This window comes from Xenopus laevis, chromosome 7L (assembly GCF_017654675.1).
Source record: "Xenopus laevis strain J_2021 chromosome 7L, Xenopus_laevis_v10.1, whole genome shotgun sequence".
In the NCBI taxonomy this organism is placed as follows: domain Eukaryota; kingdom Metazoa; phylum Chordata; class Amphibia; order Anura; family Pipidae; genus Xenopus; species Xenopus laevis.
In genome coordinates, this window is record NC_054383.1 from 138,292,687 (window position 1) to 138,310,994 (window position 18,308).

At 45.0% G+C, this 18,308-nt stretch overlaps 2 protein-coding genes across 3 annotated transcripts in view; both read right to left on the minus strand.

Moving 5' to 3' along the window:
- Positions 1–295: 295 nt before the first annotated feature.
- On the minus strand, positions 296–6,218 carry LOC108695955 (proproteinase E). The gene is made up of 8 exons (XM_041569895.1): positions 6,126–6,218; positions 3,657–3,742; positions 3,457–3,557; positions 2,581–2,715; positions 1,468–1,604; positions 1,255–1,397; positions 561–710; positions 296–476 (listed from the first exon to the last, which is right to left on the minus strand). The coding sequence occupies exons 1-8, from the start codon at positions 6,163–6,165 to the stop codon at positions 459–461; spliced, it is 810 nt and encodes a 269-aa protein (XP_041425829.1). The 5' UTR covers positions 6,166–6,218; the 3' UTR covers positions 296–458.
- A 3,786-nt stretch (positions 6,219–10,004) lies between these two features.
- Positions 10,005–18,308, minus strand: part of usp48.L (ubiquitin specific peptidase 48 L homeolog) — a 25,052-nt gene continuing 16,748 nt past the window's right edge. For both annotated transcript variants that reach the window (XM_018226513.2, XM_018226514.2), the window contains exons 14-27: positions 18,135–18,271; positions 17,986–18,057; positions 17,744–17,868; positions 16,796–16,918; positions 16,414–16,475; positions 16,199–16,309; positions 15,939–16,072; positions 15,255–15,361; positions 15,067–15,171; positions 14,605–14,760; positions 14,187–14,312; positions 11,960–12,008; positions 11,547–11,573; positions 10,005–10,460 (exon numbers count right to left, since the gene is read on the minus strand). In XM_018226513.2, the coding sequence (XP_018082002.1) occupies positions 10,438–10,460; positions 11,547–11,573; positions 11,960–12,008; positions 14,187–14,312; positions 14,605–14,760; positions 15,067–15,171; positions 15,255–15,361; positions 15,939–16,072; positions 16,199–16,309; positions 16,414–16,475; positions 16,796–16,918; positions 17,744–17,868; positions 17,986–18,057; positions 18,135–18,271 (1,357 nt within the window). In that variant the 3' untranslated portion in view covers positions 10,005–10,437. The remainder of the gene's footprint in view (positions 10,461–11,546; positions 11,574–11,959; positions 12,009–14,186; positions 14,313–14,604; positions 14,761–15,066; positions 15,172–15,254; positions 15,362–15,938; positions 16,073–16,198; positions 16,310–16,413; positions 16,476–16,795; positions 16,919–17,743; positions 17,869–17,985; positions 18,058–18,134; positions 18,272–18,308) is intronic.

Here is an 18,308-nt window from a genome sequence, read left to right on the forward strand (position 1 = left end):
TGTGATTAAGAAAAGGCCCATAGAACTCAGTCGTGTGATTCAGAACCAACCCATAGAACTCAGTCGTGTGATTCAGAACCAACCCATAGAACTCAGTTGTGTGATTAAGATCCGGCCCATAGAACTCAGTTGTGTGATTCAGAACCAACCCATAGAACTCAGTCGTGTGGTTAAGAACCGGCCCATAGAACTCAGTCGTGTGGTTAAGAAGCAACCCATAGAACCCAGTCATGTGATTCAGAACTGGCCGATAGAACTCAGTCGTGTGATTCAGAACTGACCCATAGAACTGTCATGTGATTCAGAACCAGCCCATTTATTGCATATTGTCATTGGAGCAGACATTTATAGGCAGTTGAGTTTGGGTCAAGCAGAGACTTTAGAGAAAGACGTTGGTCTAAAGCTTTAGTTCTGCCCCGTGAGGTGTCGGTGCCATTGGACCCGTTCTCTCGGCTTCACTAGTTCTTATCCATGACCTGAGAATAAAACCCAAGGAATTAGTCATTTTATCTTATTTCAGGAGTTCTCAAGCAGAATCGAAGCTGCACCCCAGTACTTACCTCCTGTATCCAGTCATTATGAGCCGACACTCGGGAGAACACAGTGGGTTTCTTGGGTAAATTACAGGCCCCAGGGCCAAAGCTGGTGACCCCATAAACAAACCACCTCCCGTCACTGCTCTTACAGTTCAGGGGTCCCCCCGAGTCACTCTGAGGGCAAAAACACAAGAGCAGCCATTACTATCATCTCTATGTTCTGTACTTACCCCCATGTATATAATCTCCCCCATAACTGTCTCCCCAACCTGCACCTCTCATGTCTGAGATAGAGGGGTCCCCAATATTCCACATACAGTATATCTGTTTTATTCTATTGCTTTCCCTTTACTTCCTGCCTCAGCTACTGTCTTACCCTTGTGCAATAATATAGGATCTGTACCTGGGTAAGTACTGGGGGAGATTGGATTCACTTACCCAGGGGGGGGGGTTCCTGTTTGACCATGGGAAAGAGAACAGCCCAGGAGCAGGAAGTACAGAGAATCAGAGCTCTGTACCTGGGTAAGTACTGGGGGAGATTGGATTCACTTACCCAGGGGGAGGTTCCTGTCTGACCATGGGAAAGAGAACAGCCCAGGAGCAGGAAGTACAGAGAATCAGAGCTCTGTATGTAGGTACTAGACTACTGAAGGATCTCCTAGCCCAGCCCAGTTCCCATCACTCACTGATTTCCACTATGTGCCCATCCCAGACTCACACTACAGGCAGCCTTCCCAGCAGCTCCAGCACACACAAGGTATTCCTCATTGATTTTCCCCCACCAGTCAGACTGGGTGCAGATAGAAATGCCCACCACAGGTAGGTCGGCCTGCTGAAGGATGTCAGGAGAAGGTCCTGAAGCTGGAAGGGCAAAGTTACATTAGTACAAAAGTCACATTGTGTTGCTATGTACTGCCCAGTTTGTACTCACAGGTAAGTAGCCCCCAGCCGGTGACATAACAGAGTTGGTTGTGGGAGAGAAGCTCCCCTCGTGGTGGGATACAGCCCAGTTGGACCTTGTCATTGAGTTGAGCTTCTCTGGAGAGTTTGATAAGGGCAATGTCATGTCTAAAGAGACGAGGCACAAGACCAGAAGGTCAAATGGGGCACAAAGGGAACCTACTGTAAAGGTCAGATGACAGGTCACACAATGGCCACCAACCTGCCACACATTAGCCCTCAGCTCCTGCACTAAGGGACATTGCAGCATAAGGGACATTGTCCATTGTCTGGTTTCTAGACTTTCTGGTTAAGAGACACCTTTGATGTCCAACATCTCGTTACACCCCATTGGTTATAGGTGTGTAAAACACTGCTGTACTCAAAATATAGATTTAACACATCTAGGAGACAGAAAGTAACGTTTGAACCCAAATCTTGCCCTACATTATTTTCAAGGTGGTCTTCCAAAGGTTTCTAGTAGAATAAACCCCATGTGCTCATCCAAGTGGCCTTTAGGCTGATCCAATCCAGCTACAGCATTGAGTCCACCTCCATAGTCTGGGAACCGCTGCTCTTGAAATGAAACCTTTGAGATACATTCAGGTATTTCAGGGTGCTGGGACCTTCTTGTTGGGTTTCACTGGAACCCAGAAACTTGATTAGCTGTTGACTTCTCTGCTTTTAGGAGACCCTGGTTTGGAATATACCAACTCAACATGTCTCGATAGAGCAGAAAAGTCCCCATAAAATACTCCTGGACCACCTACTGGAGAATCTTAAATAATATATTGTAAATATGAGCCTCTAATTCCTCAAACCCCAGTTTATTAAATCAGCCAGAAGAAGATGGAAAGGGTTATAAGGGGGATCATGGGAATATGGGCATCAAACCAACTTCTAGGGCATTTTAGGGAATTGGACCTGAATTTAGTGCCAGTGTCCCTTGTTCCCTTTTCCTTTCCTTCAAACTCTGTTATAACTCAATGACTAAGGGTGGAATTCATGAGTGGGAGTAGACAATCTCTACAAGACCGCCCACTGTGAACAGCCAATGAGATTTAAGCGAGGTTGCCATCTGGCTGCTGTTTTACTGAGAACCTACCCGCACTGGACACACCCCTCGTCCCATTGGGGATGGACAAAGAGATCATTGTTGTTAATCAAAATATACTGCTCAGCCCCCTCCTCGAGGCTCAGGTCGTGCTCCCCGAGTACAATGCGGTAGGTGTAGTCGTAGCTGTGATGGAAAAACAAGATGAGGTTGGAACGGAAAATAACTTATTACTCACCTCCCAACCTGTCCAATTTTAAGCCACTCCAATACTGTCTCCCAACTCCACCCACTTTCTAGGGAGCCCCACCCCTTTTCATGAAGGAATGTATCAGTAATGACCCAAGCCCTGTCTAAAGTCAATTCAAGATCCAGGACCAACAAGTGAAGCTTGAGATGACTTTGGGTCCAAGACATATATTGGGGTACAGGACAACTGTGGGGGCCCAGTCATTACCAGGGTTGGACTAGGCCAGTGAGGTGCTGGGAATAAACCTGGTGGGCCCCACAAATAAATGTATGTGTGCGCATGCGAGGGGCTCTGGAGAGGGGTTCCCAGGGGCCTCCAGTCCAACCCTGGTCATTACTGAAGCCTTGAAATCAATGGCCCCACATGACACTTGTATGGGGCCCGGCAAAAAGAATGGGGTTCTGATGGTTGGCTTGTTGTAACCCCACATTGACTTTAGATGGAAATTCCCCAAGTGAGAATTAGACTTTTACCCTAGAGCCATGATTCTTAACCTTGGGCCCCCAGATGTCTAGATTTAGGGCCAGAACTCCAGGCAGGGTTTATACATTGACAAAGTGCTGAAGCATTCTGGGATTTGTAGTCCAGCAACATATGGAGGGTCAAGGTTAGAAATACGTCTCTAGATGAGGCTACAAAAAGCAGTGGAGCCCCTTGGGCATGGGCTATGAACCTACTGAATGCAGTGAGCCGCTGTAATGACCCAGCTGGGGGCAATAAGACTCCCCCCGCAGGTGTGTTGGTATCTACCTCCCCTGATCAGGAACTGCAGAGAGACCTGGGGAAGAGACAAACCAGGGGTAGTTATGGCATTAAACATAAACAGAGAGACAGCGCCCCCTTCATACCGGGCAACAGAATTGGAGTCGATTCTTACCTGCCACGGCCAACTGTAGGGTCCGGCATCCTCTCCATTTACCACCCTTGTGTTGGGATGATACGTGGGGACCCCACATCCATAGGCTGCAGGGCATCGAAACACAAATACAGGAATCACTCACCATCACTAATAGCACTGACTATAACTGGGGCAAATAGAGGGGAAACAACCCCCAGACAGGCACTATGGCAACTTAATTCTCTAAACATTTCTATAAAAATCCTACGCAAGGGGAGATTCCTGTCTGGCCATGGGAAAGAGAACAGCCCAGGAGCAGGAAGTACAGAGAATCAGAGCTCTGTACCTAGGTAAGTACTGGGGGAGATTGGATTCACTTACCCAGGGGGAGGTTCCTGTCTGACCATGGGAAAGAGAACAGCCCAGGAGCAGGAAGTACAGAGAATCAGAGCTCTGTACCTGGGTATGTACTGGGGGAGATTGGATTCACTTACCCAGGGGGAGGTTCCTGTCTGACCATGGGAAAGAGAACAGCCCAGGAGCAGGAAGTACAGAGAATCAGCGCTTGGTACCTGGGTAAGTACTGGGGGAGATTGGATTCACTTACCCAGGGGGAGGTTCCTGTCTGACCATGGGAAAGAGAACAGCCCAGGAGCAGGAAGTACAGAGAATCAGCGCTTGGTACCTGGGTAAGTACTGGGGGAGATTGGATTCACTTACCCAGGGGGAGGTTCCTGTCTGACCACGGGAAAGAGAACAGCCCAGGAGCAGGAAGTACAGAGAATCAGAGCTCTATACCTGGGTAAGTACTGGGGGAGATTGGATTCACTTACCCAGGGGGAGGTTCCTGTCTGACCATGGGAAAGAGAACAGCCCAGGAGCAGGAAGTACAGAGAATCAGAGCTCTGTACCTGGGTAAGTACTGGGGGAGATTGGATTCACTTACCCAGGGGGAGGTTCCTGTCTGACCATGGGAAAGAGAACAGCCCAGGAACAGGAAGTACAGAGAATTATCAATACACTCCACAGGCAGACGGCACTTCTGGACAATATTTATTGTGGTAGACTGCTGCAAATGGCCTAAAACGTTTCAGGTGACCCCTAGTGGGCTTTCTGTAAAATTGCTCCTTTTATTTAAGTCATTTAAAGACCTTGTAGCAAAGAGAAAATGTTAAAATATTGTTTCATCATTAAAGCCAAACATTACTGTATATTCCCATAGTTTGAAGAGGAAATGTGCCAATCATGATATATTCTATGGTGTTTCCTCGTCTGAAAAGAATGTTTTCGGGGGTTATTAAAAGCTGAGCTGTCCCTACTTATTCTTATTTTGTTTCCCATTCATTCTTTGTCACCACCTTATAGGGGCTTTTTATGTGTAATACATGTAATTGTCTCCATTCCTACATTAGATGGCACTATATATATATATATATTTATATATATATATATATATAGTGAATAAAGTACCCCCTCTTGTAAAATATAAGGATATTATAAGTTACCGAGGAGTTTCATGACCATATAAAAGTACGAGGCCGAAGGCCGAGTGTTTTTATACAGGTCATGGATCTCCGAGGTGACTTCTAATATCCTTATATTTTACAACTGGGGGTACTTTATTTATTATAATACACAAATTTTAGTGAGTCATGTGACAGAAATGACATCAGAACTCACCGTTTATAACTGATGACATCACTACTCACCGTTTATAAGGATATAATTTACAGGATATTCATGGCTTTTGTGTATTATAGATATATATATATATATATATACTATATGTGATTCACTGAGCTCCTCATGTTAATGTAGGTCTTCCCTTGTGTCACCTCAAGCATCGGATGAGTTTCTCTAATCGACGTAACTGATATCACGTCTATCGTTTAACCCAATTGCTATTCTGGCTTCTAATTTCAGGATCCAAAAAGCCTCAGTGAGGTTCAATCTCTGGATCAATCCATCACCACCTCTAATGGGACCTTTACTTGCTAAATCACTTGTAGGTCCTTGATGCCATTTGAGGAAAGTCATAAAATGTTTCCCTACTGGGGTGGTTTCTTCCTTGTTTGTGATGATATATGTTCCCTGATATGTTCCCTTATCCCGTCCTTCAATGTTCAGGTGGTACGGCCCACATATTGATTACTGCAATGTCCGCACTCCAAGAGATCGACTACATTCCTGTTGATGTTCCTTTTCCCTGATGTAGGTATTTTGCTACAGGGTAGGACTGGCCTACTAGAGGTAGTAGAGTCTGTACAAGGGTAAGTACAATAATGGATATTGGAAATTTGCTTGGAGTTCCATTATGAGGTTCCCCTTTAGGTTTGGCACAGCCCATATCAGTTCCAGGCAGGGGTGACCTTCAGAATTTTGGAAGTTCTCACCAATTAATCAGCACAAAAACATTGAACACTCACAGTCAACGCCTCATTATCTCAATGTTCCGACCCAAACAAACACACATGGTTCAGTCCCACAGCCGGTGCCCCGAGCACTTACCTGCAATGGGCAGAACCACAGTCAGTACCAGTCGGAGCATCGTTAGTGTAAGAAAGAGTGTGGGGTGGGAGACCCATTAAATAATCATCGTTATCTCTTGGGGGGGGGGGGGGAGACGTCATGGATATGAATTGGCCCAATCTGAACATTTTCCTTCTGAATCAGATAAACTTGGACACGGCCCTTCCAGGAGGCAATAAAGTGCGGCATTTGGCAACCAGGGAGCAAATACAAACGGACACTTTTAGTTTATGGAAAAACATTTGTGGATATGAAGAAACAGTGGGATTTGTGCCAGTTCCCCTTCCATGGAAAGAATTATGGAACATTCTGTGGCCCCGATTATTAGATCCAGGTGCAAAAACACAGGTGTCTCATACTGCAACTCCCAGTTTGCTCCATGGCAACCCCCGTCTCAATGGAAGGTCCTAGCCCTTAAAGGAGAACTAAACCATAAAAATGAATGTGGCTAAAATGTCCTATTTTATATAGTGAACTTATTGCAGGAGGCTAAAGTTTGAGCTTGTCAATAGCAGCAATGATCCAGGACTTCAAACTTGTCACAGGGGGTCACCATCTTGGAAAGTGTCTGTGACACTCACATGCTCAGTGGGCTCTGATTGGCTGTTGAGAAGCTAAGCTTAGGGCTCGTCACTAATTATCCAGCAGAAAATGAGCTTCCCTGGCTGTAATATAAGCTGATGCTACAGGTTTGCTGATTATTCAATTCTGATGCTAATTGCACTGGTTTCTGTGCTGCCATGTAGTAATTATGTGTATTAATTACTAATCAGCCTTATATTGTGACATTTCTATTCTATGTGTACTGTATATTGTGAGTGGCTCCCTAAGCTCAGTAAGTGACAGCAGCACAGAGCATGTGAATCAGTGAATCAGCAGAAAAGAATGATTTTTAACTTACCGAAAAATCTTTTTCTAGACGGCCTGGACTGTCAGTGCAGACGCTATGGGGTTAAGTATCCATCTCCGGAGGCAGGACAGAAGAAAAGGATTCGGCTCCACCCCCTTGATATATACTGATGCTCCTCCTGAACCCCTCAGTTAGTTTGCTAGCTTAGTATGGAGGAGAAGAGCAGAAAACACATGCAAACAGTGCACAACATAACAATATCAGAACATGTGAACATAACAACATAACAGACAGAAATTATCAGGGTGGGGCTTACTGCACTGACAGTCCAGGCCGTCTAGAAAAAGATTTTTCGGTAAGTTAAAAATCATTCTTTCTCTAGCCGGCCCTTCCTGTCAGTGCAGACGCTATGGGGATGTCCAAAAGCTGGACCCCGACCTGGGTGGGATGAGATAATTACTAGCACCGCACTACAGCCTGTAAAACTTTGCTACCAAAGGCTGCAGGTGCGGAATGAAGACGTGTAGTCTGTAAAATTTGGAAAAGGTGGAGAGCGAAGCCCAAGTAGCTGCTCTACCAATTTGTTCAGGGGTTGCCGAATTATAAAGAGCCCAAGAAGTGCTCATTGCTCTGGTGGAATGAGCTTTGACTTTAAACGGTCTGGGTTTGCCACTGACATCGTAAGCACAATTAATGGTGTCCACTAACCACCGAGCAATAGTTCTCTTAGAAGCTGGAGAACCCTGGTTGTACCCATAAGTCACCAAAAAGGAATCTGTCTTCCTATAAGATTAGGACCTATCCAAATAATAACGAATTGCCCTGACCACATCTAGCTTGTGCAACTCTTTTTCTTTTGCATTAGATGGCCGTGGGCAGAGTGAAGGTAAGTTTATTTCCTCGTTAATGTGAAAAGAAGAGACAACCTTGGGAGTAAATGATGGAACCGTACGAAAAACCGCCCTGTCTTGGTGCAGAATAAGCCAAGGTTCTTTTTGGGATAGGGCCGCTATATCTGACACCCGTCTTGCAGATGTAATTGCTAAGAGGAAAGACATCTTCCAGGTAAGGAACTTCAATGAACAAGAAGCCAAAGGCTCAAATGGGGGCCCCTGCAAGACTTTGAGTACCGTGGTAAGGTCCCAAGGGGGAGTAGGGTCCCTAAAGGGAGGTCTAACCTTACCCACCCCTTGAAGAAACTGCATAAGGTCTGGTTCCCTAGCCCACTGATGCTGAAGCAATAAGGAGAGCGCTGAAACCTGGCCTTTCAGAGTAGCTAAGGATAAGCCGAGCTGAAACCCTTGAGTGAGAAATTCGACAATGGTTAGTATAGAAGCTTGGCGCCATGGAATCCCCGTGGCCTCACACCAGTCAATAAATGTCTTCCACGTTCTATGGTAAACCTTAGAAGTGGATGGTTTTCGGGCTTTCAGCAGAATGTCTGTGGCTCGTTCCGAAAACCCCTTGGCCCGCCAGATTGCGGATTCAAGAGCCACGCCGTCAAATGGAGCCCTTGTAAATTGTCGTGTTTTACTGGCCCTTGCATGAGCAAATCTTGTCTGAGAGGTAACCGCCACGGAGGAGCCACTAGCAAGTTCACAATCTCTGAGTACCAAGCCCTCCTTGGCCAATCTGGGGCGATGAGTATGGTTTGTGTCCCTTCCTGCCGGATCTTGCGAATGACTCGTGGCAGTAGAGCTAGAGGCGGAAAAGCATAAACCTTTTTGAAAGTCCATGGTATGACTAAGGCGTCCACAAACGCCGCCCCCGGGTCTTGGGACCTGGCGCAGTAAGTAGGAACTTTGAAGTTGTGTCTTGAGGCCAACATGTCTATGTCTGGTGCCCCCCATCTGGAAACTAGTTGTCGGAACACCTCTGGATGCAGTTCCCACTTCCAGCAGGACAGAAGAAAAAAACTGAGGGGTTCAGGAGGAGCATCAGTATATATCAAGGGGGTGGAGCCGAATCCTTTTCTTCTGTCCTGCCTCCGGAGATGGATACTTAACCCCATAGCGTCTGCACTGACAGGAAGGGCCGGCTAGAGAAAGAAGATGGGGAGCTACTGGGGCATCTTTGGAGACACAGATCTTTACTGCTAAAGGGCTGTGGTTGCCTTGGGCTGGTACAGAAGCACAAAACATCATCTACAACATTTCTACCTACTTCTTTAGTTAGGCTTTAGTTCTCCTTTAATCATAAGCTGCTGTTCCTCCTGCCCAACAATAAACCTTCTTTAGTCACGGAGCTGCTCCTAAAGGTAAAGGAGCAATAAACTTGTACATGTGGACCTGGCCCCAGGCTTTATCTTTTGCTGTTCATGAGCCTCGACCCACTATGAGCCGGATCTCCTTGTATCAGTCACACAGGATTGAGGGGGTAAAGGAACCCAGAGATTGTCTTTGGTCTCAGATACCGAGAGTCTGGGAAGCAAATGACAGGAGTTTAAGGTTGGGCTCATACAGGCACTTCTTTAAAGGTAAGATTGTTTATTTCCCCTTTAATTGTCAGGAGCTGCCCAAGTATCTATTCTCTTATCTCGCAGATCTATTGGATTTGTTTTCTAGCTTCAAGGGGCACAAGAATTTGGTTGGACAGCCCTGGCCTAGCACAATAATAAAGTGCATTATTTGCACCATCATCTTGGCTGGGACAGGGGTATATTTTGGGAGCTAGAGAGGGGTTAGACGTGTGGGACAGGGAACAGCAGGGCAGAATGTGACTGTGGGAATACACAGCTGTTTCCCAGTAGGACAATATTAGTGCAGGACTGGGAGACGCCCCCTGTTTTGGCTCAGATACTGGGCGTCCCTCCTGCCAACACAGTACTGGCACCTTGGGGTGAAAGTTCAGGTCTGACTTTGTGCCTTTTATTACATGAGGAAGAAACTTCAAAGTCAGTCCAGGTCTAGTAACCCATAGCAACAATTAAACATGTGACTAGTGAATACCGCCTGCTGATTGGCTGCTATGCGAGACTGTAGCGCAGCAAGAAAACAGAACGCGGGTGGTTTATAAAAAAGGAACCATGGGATCAGCCAAACCCATGAATAGTTTAATATGAGAATGAGACAAATCTCACACAAGAGAAACGCAATGCCAGGGGCCGGGCCCTTATTCTCAGGGGAACTGATATGATAGAAAGCACTGAAGTGGGCAGAAAAAAAGTCCCTTATATCTGTATGTAAACAAGGAATATGGCATCTGTTCTTCACATAAACTCTTCATTTCCTCCGCTATTTACATATAAAAGTTGAATTGTGTCCCGTGTCCCCCCCGCTCCGTCAGTGCATGTGAGAGGGGGTGTAAGGCATTCCCAGTGGGACGAGTGGAAGAGAAGCTGCTCAGCCCAACACCGTTCCCGTCTTGTGGAAGAGCCAAGATCCGCCTTCTGTTCCTCAATATTATACGCAGCTCACCGACGTCTCATTGGCCCGGGGAGGGTTAATGCCCAAGCAGACCCGTTCCTGCCAATGAAGGTAAAACTCTATTAAAGGGGTTGTTCAGCTTTAAATTAACTGTTCGTATGATGTAGAGAGGGATATTCTGAGACAATTTGTAATTGGTTTTCATTTTTTATTATTTGTGGTTTTTGACTTATTTAGCTTTTTATTCAGCAGCTCTCCAGTTTGCAATTTCAATCTAGTTGCTAAGGTCCATATTCCCCTAGCAACCATGCATTGATTTGAATAAGAGACTGGAATATGAATAGGAGAGGCCTGAATAAAACGATGAGGAATAAAAAGTAACAATAACAATACATTTGTAGCCTTACAGAGCATTTGTTTTTAAGATGGGGTCTGTGACCCCCATTTGGAAGCTGGAAAGTCAGAACGCAAATAAAAAAAATATATATATATATATATATATTTATTAGGGATGCACCGAATCCACTATTTTGGATTCGGCCGAACCCCCGAATCCTTTGCGAAAGATTCGGCCCAATACCGAACCAAATCCTTATTTGCATATGCAAATTAGGGGTGGGAAGGGGAACATTTTTTTACTTCTTTGTTTTCTGACAAAAAGTAGGGATGCACCGAATCCAGGATTCGGCCTTTTTAAGCAGGATTCAGATTTGCATATGCAAATTAGGGGCGGGGAGGGAAATCGCATGTTTTTTTGTCACAAAACAAGAAAGTAAAAAGGTTTTCCCCTTTCCACCCGTAATTTGCATATGCAAATTAGGGTTCGGATTCGGTGCGGTATTCGGCCGAATCTTTCAAGAAGGATTCGGGGGTTCAGCCGAATCCAAAATAGTGGATTCGGTGCATCCCTAACAAAAAGTCACATGATTTCCCTCCCCACCCCTAATTTGCATATGCAAATTAGGATTCAGTTCGGCTGCACAGAAGGGATAAAGGTGAATAAGAAAATACAGAGAGGAGATGCACAAGGCAAAGAGACTGGTGAAGTAGTAAGTGAAACGACAGGGTGCGGTGCCCAGGCAGGGGTGGTGGAGGCAGTAATGGAAACATGACTCAGATATGGAAACCTTTTTGATCTCAAGCAGAACGAGAGTCTAGACGGGAATAAAAATAACGTGAAGTTACCTTTAAATCCTTCCTCCGGCATACACACTGTAAGGGAAGGGAGAAGCATTAGCACAAAAGCACAAGTCACTCAGAGTCGGAGGGAAGGAACAGAGATCTATGGAGCATGAGGTTGAACATATTTACAGGTATATGATATATACTGGGCACAGGGCTCATGGATAGAAGCCCCTCGTCACTAATGGGCCACAATAATGGCAGTTGGCTTGGCCAATCCAGAAGCTTAAGGCTCATGTAGAGACAAAATTATCTCAATGTGTGTTCAGAGCACATTCTATACAGATCCTTGGTCCTGTGCTGACCCGTCACTAGAGAGGACTCCAGGCAGGTGACATTAAATCAAGTCATGAGGAGAGCAGGTAGGGAGCAGACAGACACAGTAGCAAATCCCACCAATAGGAAACCCCACTCACCCTGCATCACGTCGTCCATAGCTGCATAATCTGCCATCGGCTCGTCAGCCTGAAACCACAACATGAAATATTAGTCTTTGTATTGAGTTTAATAGATCACACCAGAGTCATGAATATCCTGTAAATGGTGCTTAGTGATGTCATTGGTTATAATCAGAGCTGAGTGATGTCATTTCTGTCACATGACTCACTGAAACTTGTGTATTATAATAAATAAAGTGCCCCTTGTTGCAAAATATGAGGATATTAAAAGTCACCTCGGAGTTCCATGAGCTGTATAAAAACAACCATCTATATGATCATGGAACACCTCGGTGACTTGGAATATGCTTATATTTTACAAGCAGAACGTGCCCAGGGGGAATCTAATGTCTGGTAACTGACAAAGCCACAACTGTACATTACCCCTGAAATGCTCCAAAAAATTTGAGCAGACAGCTAAAGGTTAAGTGCCCAAGATGGCTGAGAGCCTTTCTACATTTAGTATGGCAGTGCCCCCCAGTAGAGAGTTTCTGGGGGGAGGTCATGACCTATCTAGTAGACAACCCTTCCTAGCGTGTGCTCCTCAGAGAACGACTACTAGGCCTAGTGGAGGATCAAGTACTTGGCCCGGGGTGTCCAGACAAGTTTGAAAGGATATGGGTCCCATTGTTTGATGTTAATCTAATAGAGCTCCCTGATAGTATGTCCATAGACGTAATGGGAGTGGACGACACTTATAGGATTGTATTTATGTAACTGTAGCACAAATTTGCCCATTTCCCCATTCCCTAAAACCAAAAAATAAACGTTTCCAAAATGCTGCAGTTGTTGTTTCAGGCCTCTCTCTGGTTTGGCTGCTGGTTGTGCAGTTGTTATAACACATATTGTGTGAGTAACACAACTACACTCTTAGGTGTGCGGCACTGGAGATACACCAGTAGCATTACCTGCAGGGCAGCTCAGTCCAGACAATTAAACACAATGTATCTACAAAAAACAGTTTTTCACTACTGAAATTCCTGTTCCAGCAGCTTCATTAAAGGGGTGGCATCGCCTTTAAGTTAACTTTTAGTATGTTATAGAATGGCTAATTCAAAGCAACATCTCTCTTGACCGTCATTTTTTCTTTTTTTTATAGTTTTTGAATTATGTCTTCTTCTGACTCTTTCCTGCTTTGAAATTGGGGTCACTGACCCCATCAAAAACGAATGCTCTGTAAGGCTACAGATATATTCTTATTCGTATTCATCTTTCTATTCAGGCCTCTCCTATTCATATTCCAGTCTCTTATTCACATCAATGCATGGTTGCTAGGGGAATTTGGATCCTAGCAACCAGATACCTGCTGAAATCTTTCATCTTTCTATTCAGGCCTCTCCTATTCATATTCCAGTCTCTTATTCACATCAGTGCATGGTTGCTAGGGGAATTTGGATCCTACAAACTCAATTGCTGAAATTGCAAACTGGAGAGCTGCTGAATAAGAAATCACTCAAAAACCATAGTCTCACTGTAATACTTGGTGGTTAGCGTTGCCACCTGGCCAGTATTTGCCCAGACATTAATCACCAAGGGCCAGGGCAGCAATTACAAATTTACTGACAATATACTTACAGGTAAATTCTCAATACCCCACAAATCCCTCCCTTCCCTGACCATCTTGCTGTGGTTACTACTTGTATGGAGAGATATTGGTGGTAGAACCTGGTTACCAGGTGATGATCACGCACGTATATTATCCATTACACATATATTACTCATGACACGTACATTACTCATGACACGTACATTACTCATGACACGTACATTACTCATGACACGTACATTACTCATGACACGTACATTACTCATGACACGTACATTACTCATGACACGTACATTACTCACTGAACCTATATAACTCACTGCACGTACATTACTCATGACACGTATATATTACTCATGACACGTATATATTACTCATGACACGTATATATTACTCATGACACGTATATATTACTCATGACACGTATATTACTCATGACACGTATATTACTCATGACACGTATATTACTCATGACACGTATATTACTCATGACACGTATATTACTCATGACACGTATATTACTCATCACACGTATATTACTCATCACACGTATATTACTCATCACACGTATATTACTCATCACACGTATATTACTCATCACACGTATATTACTCATTACACATGTCGTCAGCTCTTGTAGGACACAGAAAACATCATTACCTTTAGCAAAATAACGGATTCTGGAACAATTCCTAGATTCCCCAGAGTGGCTGCATCATCACTCAGGATCTTTCCTTCTATCGACAGGTTCTGATCAAACGGAGCCACAGAGAACGCATGCATAATCTGCCCCAGTACAAGAAGAGACTGGTATTAGTCACTCATAGTCCCAGTCCAGCCCCCCCCCCCCGATATAGAAACACTAGTGCAAATAATAGTAATACCACCCCCAGTGTCGCACTACCTTTCCCTGCCCTTCCTGTACACACACAGTATCCCCCCCTGCTGAAACAGTGAAGTCACATTTACAAGTGAACATCTAATAAAACGGACGTGTTAGCGGAAATCCTAATTTCCCTGCTCCCACTCTATGACCCTTAGATCAGCAGGAAGGGGCTAAACAGCTTGGATACATCACCTGTATTTTTAGTTCCTTTAGGGTCTGATTGGCCGAGACCAACAAGGCCCTCTCCCCCCGCACTTTCCTATGCCGAGTGCTTCGTCGGACCCCCTGCTTCTGAGTGGACACATGCCCTTGGCCGGACAACTTCTGTTTTTTAGCCGTTCCATTCACCTTCAATGAAAACAAGGGAAAGGATACAATGAACTGCAAGACACACTGTCCCTTTAACAGAGCAAGTTGCAGTTATTCTTACAGTCTGTGAGACGAGAGGGTCTCCAGCAGAGACGGCAGGAGGATCCCCGCACAGTCATACGGAGAGTTTAGTAGTTTGTTGGGCAGAGAACAAAACCCTTCAATTCATATGAAGTAAAATACCCATCGCACATTAGGGACCCAGAATCTCCCGGTGTGCCACTGCCCTAAGGCTTTGGTTACTAAAAGCTACAGAGAAGAAAGAAAGCAACAAGAATTAATAACCTGATTAAAGTCAGGGTCACTTTCCCCATCTGCTCTGGGCTCATCTTTCTCATCCTCTGGGTCAGAACTGCTCACGTTCAGCTCCGGTGCCACCTCCTTCATTACCTTCAGTAGAGAAAGAAAGGGGTCAGTGGCTGTATAAATACTTACCTGTAACACGGCAGCAGCTGTACTAACCAAAGCCTCACCTTCTTCCGATCCACCACCTTATGAATGTAGATTGTGGCCTGTGCATATTCCCGCAGATCCCTCTGCTGCTGACACAACAATCCTTCCCTACAGTCCGGGCACAGCTCTGCAACAAAACAACCATATTCCTGGGTCACTCAAGCAGCTCAGCATTATTAATCCATTTCCTATTTGTGTGTGAGTATAATATACAGTGTATTAACACATTTTCCTATTTGTGTGTATACAATATATAGTGTATTCCCAGTGTGCCTTTTGCACAAATCCTGCATGTAGAGAGACATGATGTCTGGTGATTTAATAGAGTGACCTCTAATACATCTTCTAGGCAAAAGGAGCCCCCCTATAAGATATATTGGATCTAACTGTCAGTGAATATCTGACACCCAACTGCTGCATGAAGAGAGAATGAAGAGAAACAGATGCTGAGAGAGGAATAGTGAAGATAAACTTGATTATTTTACATTTTTTAATCGATAGTATTTAGGAAGTTTCTTATTTCAGTATGATGAAGCTTGTAAGTTTTCATTTTCGTGATAGTTCCCCTTTAAATACTAGGGGCAAACAGAATTCACAGCCATTAAGAAGGATTCTACCAATCTATGTGACTGTGCTCTGCAATATAATAACATACTAATGAGGAATCAGCATATAGTTAAGCAATGACTAAACATTCCACTTACTGGGGTCTGATTCATAGTCCACAGAGCATGTCCCGTCCTCCCTGGTTACAACTATTCGGCTGATTTTGATTGTGTGATCAACAATAAAGAGTTTTTGGATGGCGTCCCATTCTGCAGGCCATATGGGAGCTATACTGTGCAGAAGAAAGACACACGGACGGCCCATTAATCAGTCAGGCCAAGAAACAGAGGATGTTTGGAAAGGTGGGGGTGGGAGAAAACGCATGCTATGAAAATATAATAATGATGGAAAAACTCACAGCCTGGAGTCCTCCTTGTTCATGTTGGAAAAGGCGATCATGAGACCTCCATGCGGGCAGAGAAGAAGACTGTTCCCTATAGACATGACAGGGTTGCACTTTGTGGGTCTCCTACATCAATGCAGAAATAGAGAAATCAGTAAATATAAAAAGGTAATGTTCCAAGAGAAACAGCAGGGAAAGTTAGAATGGATGGGGGCAGATAATGGAGTTACCTAATGAACTTCTTCCATTCTTCCACAAAGAACTGAGACACAACGAAGAGATCGGACGTTTCCTACGGGACATTGGGAGACACTTTAACCAGACTTTCCATTTCTACAACACGAGGCAAATTGCTAGGGGCCCTTTAATGAACAGTGTAAATGGGAGAGATAGAGAAGAAAGTGCAACACACACACACTTATCGTTGCTCATGGAGGCCACAAACATAGGGTCAGTCATTCTCTGGGCCTCACACATGGGTTCACAAGTACTAAAGCCACAGAGTAGGTACAGTAGGAATGAAACTTTGGGGAAACACAGGACCCCGTAGCACTAGAGTGACCATACAGAAAGTCATCCTATTGAGAGGCAGTTAGTGATACAATGTAATACCTGAGGCCAGCTCCCCAGTATCGGTCTGTTCTTGTCTTGAAACAAGTTGGGAAGTGCAGCCTTCTGGTCATTTGCCATCATCTTATGCAGAGCTTCATGCCTCTCCCCTTCCTGCTCCAGAACCTAAAGAAAAAGAGCAATTGTCTCTCTACAGTCAGAGGATTCCCCCCCACACAATCGGATTGTTCCCAGACTGACAGAAAGGAATATTAATCCAACAGAAATATTCAGCCGCACTGTAAGGCCCTCTGCTCTCCCTCAAGGATTGCAGGCATGCCTATCCCAGTCTGTATAGCCTATAGGCCAGGGAATGACTCCAGTGGGCATCCCTCGGAGGGGGGGTACTCAACATATACAGGTAGCCCTGATTGTGGTAGCACCCCTGTCTACTTGAAGCTTGAAACTTAGAGCTTGCAGGTTGTCCATCCTCCTAGTAAGCAGGACACTTAAAAACTGAATACATTGGCTCTAGCCTGGGGTTAAGCCGCAGTACTGGCACGCCCCCTTGTTTCATTTGAATAAGTGTCCTGCCTCCTGGAGGGTGGAGCTTAACCCCATAGTCCCTGTGTCCCCCTTGAGCAGTGATCCCCAACCAGTAGCTCGTGAGTAACATGTTACTCTCCAACCCTTTGGATGTTGCTCTCAGTGGCCTCAAAGCAGGTGATTATTTTTGAATTCCAGGCTTGGAGGCAAGTTTTGGTTGTATAAAAACTAAGTATTGTGCCAAGCAGAGCCTTTAGTAGACTGCCAGTCAACATAGGGGCTACCAAACAGCCATTCTCAGCCCTTATTTGGCACCTAATGAACTTTTTCATGCTTGTGTTGCTCCCCAACTCTTTTTACATTTGAATGTGGCTCACGGGTAAAAAAGGTTGGGGACCCCTGCCCTTGAGACAACAGAGAAATAAATGGGGCAGTGAGAGCTATAGGAGCTGTACATATACAAACCTTGCAGTGGGAGCAGGACTCCTGGCTGTGTCGGAACTCAGGGGCCGTGGGAAAGTATTGTTTCAGTTTGTACCAGGCTACTTCAGAGATCAGTCTCCTCTCACTCTCCAATATGCTCAGCCCCCCTGTAATACACACACACACAGAGAATGGAAATCTGCTCAGATGGAAATGTTTGGAACATGGGGGTGGAATGTATTTTATAAAACTCAGATAAACACATCGCTGTGTAAAGAACTCACGGTGCTGACAAATAATATCTTCATTAAATCCGAGATCAGGATCCGTCTCCTTTTTCTCCTCGTCTGGCCCCTCTATAGAGACAGGAGATCATAAGGAGGAGGCATAAGACAAAACATCGCCCCTGTCCCATTACTGGCAGCCATCTTACCCTCACTGATCTTTGGGGCTTCTCCGTTTACTTTCCAATCTCCGTGGGCCAATTCCTCTTCCTGTTGGTCCAGTTGCTCGGTTGCCAACTGACGCCAGCGGCGCAGCGAGCTCTTTCCAATCCAGAAGCCTTCATTACTGGAAAATGATTTACACTCACTGATTAATCACTTTC